Here is a 5,000-nt window from a genome sequence, read left to right as displayed (position 1 = left end):
TTCTACACAGGTCTAACACACTTCTACACACTCATACACATTTCAGTGGGACTGTACCACCACTGGCCAAAGGTAACTAGCATGCTGTGTGATTTATTACTGTGTATTGGAGGATGTCATTGTGAAGATCAATAAAAATAGGATTCTTTAGATTTAGGAAAATGGCTAACATAATCACGACGGTAGATAAAATGACCGGCGTCATCATTTAATATTAATAAAGCCTGTAGGTTTGTCTGTAGGAGAGTGTGTTTGGGAGTTGAAGGCAGGTCTGTCGGCTGGTCTGTAGGAGAGCGTGTTTGCGAGTTGAAGGCAGGTCTGTCGGCTGGTCTGTAGGAGAGGTCCATTGTCTTTGTTAGACAATTTCCTTTTCATTGCTCCAACCTCCAACCTCCAGTGCATGCAACATTCCTTAGCTAATTATTCACATATTCTTGAAACCATTTTATAAATATTTGATAAGCAATCATGATAAGGCAGTTATTATAGCTGTTTCCAGAGACTTGTGGTGTAGTTACTCATTCAAAATTAATTAATTTCATTAAAATCAAACTCGGTCGGTTAATTGCGCTTTACGGTGTGCTCCTGGTCCTCAGGCAGTTTCTCGGAGGGGAAGAACCGTAATGAGCAGTCATGTTTGTGACTGGTTGGTAAAAAAAGGGGTGATGGGGAATCCCATGCCAGTGCATGTAATTGTGAGTGAGGCAGTTGTAGCGTTATCCATGTAAGATGGCAGTAGTGGCACTTCCCTCATGATTAGCTGCCGTCGATTTAAGAGGAAACGCTGCTTAATTAAATGCCAGTTTATTCGCTCGCATTTCCATCCCATATGGCGGCTTCCAGCCGGGCGCCGCCTCTTGTGCTTTGGGATACTAAAGGAAAGGGAGGGGAAGAAACACACTCCCAGTGTCACGTACACGGTTGGGAGCGGAGCGTGTGATGTGAGGTCCGAGGTGGAAGACGTTAAGATTATTGGAGTTTACTGAGTTTACTCGACAGACACGGCAGGAGAAGGTGCTTGGTTGTATCTGTCCCTGTGAAATACACAAACAATTATTAGGACAATAAACCACTAATGACGTGTCATGTTTCTGAAGAATCTTTTAAATGCATGAACAGGCGTGACGTCGTAGGAATTTTGAATATATTTTACAATTAAATCACAGTATTTTTGCACTAGCAGATAATTTGCAGGTATCCTTAAACCAAGAGAATGGCCATTATTTTTAGCATTTATTTAGATGTCTTTTTCCATCTTTGGCTAAAGATACATTCTTTGTGGATTATATTTTCTCACACACTGATTTTGTATTCTAGATTCTTTGTGGATTATACATTCTCACACACTGATTTAGTGTTCTGTCCTTTAGGTTAATGATATTTGGATTTTATTTGTGTTTGCAAAAGTGCTAATTGTGGAAGATATCAGAATTAAGAATCAGTATTATTTGACAAGTATGTTGCACATATGAAGAATTTGTCCTGGTGACTGCATATATATCGGTGAATGTTGGTGAATGCATATATATATACCAAATAAAACATACTAACCAACTGGAGTGTTTGAGTAGAGTGCACAGAATAATGAATAAACTTAAATAAAATAATATTAATCTAAATAGGGTTAATTAGGGTAATTTTACAATAAAAACAAATTAGAATAGATTTAAAAGTATTGTTCACTATGTACACATGGGCATGTTTATGTATGTATGTATTTGTTAATTAAATGTGCTTGTTTGTCTTCATACGGTATCTGAATCTGCTTCAATGTCACTCATCAGGTCTTTTTTGTGAGCATTTCTAAAGTCGTATGAATTGTTTATGTAGATGCGAGACATTTACCACTCTAATCCCTTCCACCATGTCAGTCCTCTTTCCTACTCATATCTTCTCAATTGCTTCCATCATTTTTCAGGAGCCATGTTTTAGAAAGTTAATGCAGTCGCTTGGAATCTCCACTGTTCGTTTCTGCTTTTAAAATTGAAAGCTACAAAGCAAGATGGTGTCAAGTGAGGCAAGATATTGTAAGTGTAAGGCAAACAGACCATCTGATCATGACGTTTCAAGGTACTAAAGTAGCTCTTGTCGAACATAACAACCTAAAAACCTTAACAACCCCACATATGGTGACCTTCTCCACATCAGAGAAAAAGAATATTCTTAATTGGTTAATTGGCTAAAAGAATGCAGCATGATGGCTTTTTTCCTTTGCCTGTACATGGTGTTGATTGGACTTGGTGATCTGTGCTTTTCTATTCTTGCAGGTCAGACTCTGTCCCTGCGGCAGCTGGGTCTGTGCAGCGGTGCCCCCCGCCGTGGCCTGAGTTTCTGTGCCGAAACCGGCCTCAGCCATCATGTTCAGCCCAGCGGAGCGGACCACGTCCAGAACATAGGGGGCATCTCACCGGACTGTGCCTCCCGCCTCTGGGGACGGGGGATTAAGCTGCACGGTCGCGACTCTCGCCTGTCCAGCCAGTCCAACTCGGCCCTGACTCTCACAGATGCCGAGCAAGACGACCGCTCGGAGCACGATAGCGGTAAGTGCAGCTTTAGCCAATCAGGCGGCTTCTCCCTTGGGGTCTGGAGAACCCTTGGGAAAGGACAGCGTCCATCTCATATGTATTCAGACTAAACCCCACAATGTGGTAGTTTAACTGCTGGAGTCTGAAGAGCAGCGTCGCTGAACGTTTGATATAGGCAGAGCTGCTGGTGGTTTGTCTGTCTGAGCGGGCAGATACAACGGATTGTGGGTATTGTAGGCTTTTTAAAGGCAGTAATGTGGCTGGATTCATAGCATGAGAGGCGGTTGGGGTCTTTGTAGGGGCTCTAGGTTGGTGCAGGATTTGCAGGCAGCTTTGGTAGATCCTTGTGCAGCGTTCATGCTGGGTGCAGCTGCAGTAGTGTGCACAGTGCAGAATGGAGAGGCCCTCTCTGGTTTGAAGTGCAGATCGCTCGATGCTGAAAAAGCCAACGCCCGAAGGACCGAGAAGCACCTTTGAAATCGGCAAATCTTCTGATCGTGTGCATCAAATGCGTGCGTGTCTGGAGCTCATATTTGTGGTTTTTTAATTAGGTTTCTTTTCTGAAGGGCTTACAGTGCACCCTTAAGTGATGAGCTTTAAGTGAGCTGAATAGTAGAATAGTAGCATGCATTATGATATCTGTACATCCTGGAGCTTGTGTTGTGATATCTGTACATCCTACAGCTTGTGTTGTGATATCTGTGCATCCTGGAGCTTGCTGGTTGGTGGTTTTTAGAGAGAGTTAATCGGGTTTTGTCCAGCTGCGCTATGAAAACGGGGGGAAAACAGGAAGACTTTGATGTTTTTTTTTTTCTTTATCACATTAAGGACTTTCTTATATGTCACCCCATGTTTAGTCCCTAAGGTAAGATTGCATGGAATTGAAATTCCAGTATAATTAAAAAGTGAATTAAAGTTTGTTTAGTTCAATGATATGACCTTCATTCTTAAATACTTGGTTAAATAGCTACAATTTAATAATTCCTTACTGTGCGGAAGTGAATGTTTTAAAATTAAAATATCACTGGATAACAGGATTATTTGTTAAAAAAATTAGGCAGTAGTGGAAGTAAAAATAGAGAAGCCTATGTGGATTATGAAAAAATAGATTGAGTGATTCTGTAGCAAATATTTATGATACAAATCCATAAATTCCAAATTCACACAATCACCCTTTTTTTGTGTTGCTAAAAGTATTTATTTACTCATTTATTAGACATGAAATTGGTCGGAGCATTTTTTTAGCTTACCAGCAGTGGAACTGGCAGCAGCACATATTTAAGAACGTAACTCCATAAACACAGGGTAGGACTACACTCCGTTTCATTATTACAAATGATCTCTGATCGCTGAGTGAAGATTGGGTTCCTGATAACAGAAGAGGCGCCACGCTTTGTAGAACACGCTCAGCTTATCTCCCCCTCAGTAGCTCTCAGCCTTTCAGGGGGTGTTATACCGCGCTGTAGCGCATTTCCTAGTGACTGATAAAAGACCTCTATTCAGGTTGCCAGCACGGAGTAAAACATTATTAATGGGGGAACTGAATACTCGGAGAAGAACCGGCAGAGCAGCAGTAGTAATGGCTTTAATCTTAGCACAAATCCTTTTCCAAAACCATTTTAGAGTAATTATTCTAATATTATATGAATTTTCTAAATGTGAACCACTTGGATATTGAAAATAAAATGAAAGCTGCTATATATATATATATATATATATATATATATATAATGAATATCTAATTTATATATAAATATATATATTACTTGTATTATTATTATTATTATTATTATTATTATTATTATTATTAGTATTATTTAGGTGTGTTAACATTCATGATCTGCTTTTTCTGATAACTAGCTTATATGGATCAAATGTTTTAGGAGGTTTAGGGCAGTGCTGAGTCTTTCTCTATCCCTGTCGATTAAAAAAATCTTTTGCTTACCCATGAAAAACAAGATTTGTAAATGAATGTTTTTTTCCTGTCTATCTCTCCGCCTTTGTCTTAGTGTTCTGGCTTTGTCTTCTGTTTGTGATTTCTTTCTTCTTTTTTTTTAATTTAAATAATGACCCAGAATTTTGGAGGAAAGCTGAGACTTTCAGCTTTAAATGTTTCATTTGTATTCGTTTCTTAAATAATGAAATAAAAGCAGTGCTCAAAGCTCTGTGCACGTCTATTCTGAAGTGGAGTTGGTTTGGAGAAGCAGTTCTCGTCGAGGGGTGCACATGTCTCCTGTCTGTGTGCCTGACGCCATGCTGTTAGTGCAGGCGGGCTGTGTGCAGGCTGGGACAGGCGGCACCGGTTTGACTGACGTTAAGTCTCACTAGCTCATTTCATACTTGCTTTTTTTTCTTTGTCCTCTCCGTCTTGCGCGGGGTGTGAAGACGACTGCACCGTACTGATGGCGATGCCAGAAAGTGTTCATTCCTCCATTATGAGAATGAGCCCAGCATAGCTGCTGTGCTTCATTCACT

General features: G+C 40.3%; 1 protein-coding gene across 3 annotated transcripts in view; it reads left to right on the top strand.

Moving 5' to 3' along the window:
* Nucleotides 1-5,000, top strand: part of si:dkey-237h12.3 (teneurin-3) — a 107,987-nt gene that overhangs the window by 18,182 nt on the left and 84,805 nt on the right. For all 3 annotated transcript variants that reach the window (XM_081698578.1, XM_081698577.1, XM_081698579.1), the window contains exon 3: nucleotides 2,268-2,540. In XM_081698578.1, coding sequence (XP_081554704.1) covers nucleotides 2,268-2,540 — 273 coding nt within the window. The remainder of the gene's footprint in view (nucleotides 1-2,267; nucleotides 2,541-5,000) is intronic.

This window comes from Electrophorus electricus, chromosome 16, assembly GCF_041902795.1.
Source record: "Electrophorus electricus isolate QZ-2024a chromosome 16, ASM4190279v1, whole genome shotgun sequence".
NCBI lineage: Eukaryota > Metazoa > Chordata > Actinopteri > Gymnotiformes > Gymnotidae > Electrophorus > Electrophorus electricus.
The sequence above is the reverse complement of the archived record's forward strand: the minus strand, read 5'-3'. Positions and strand labels throughout refer to the sequence as shown.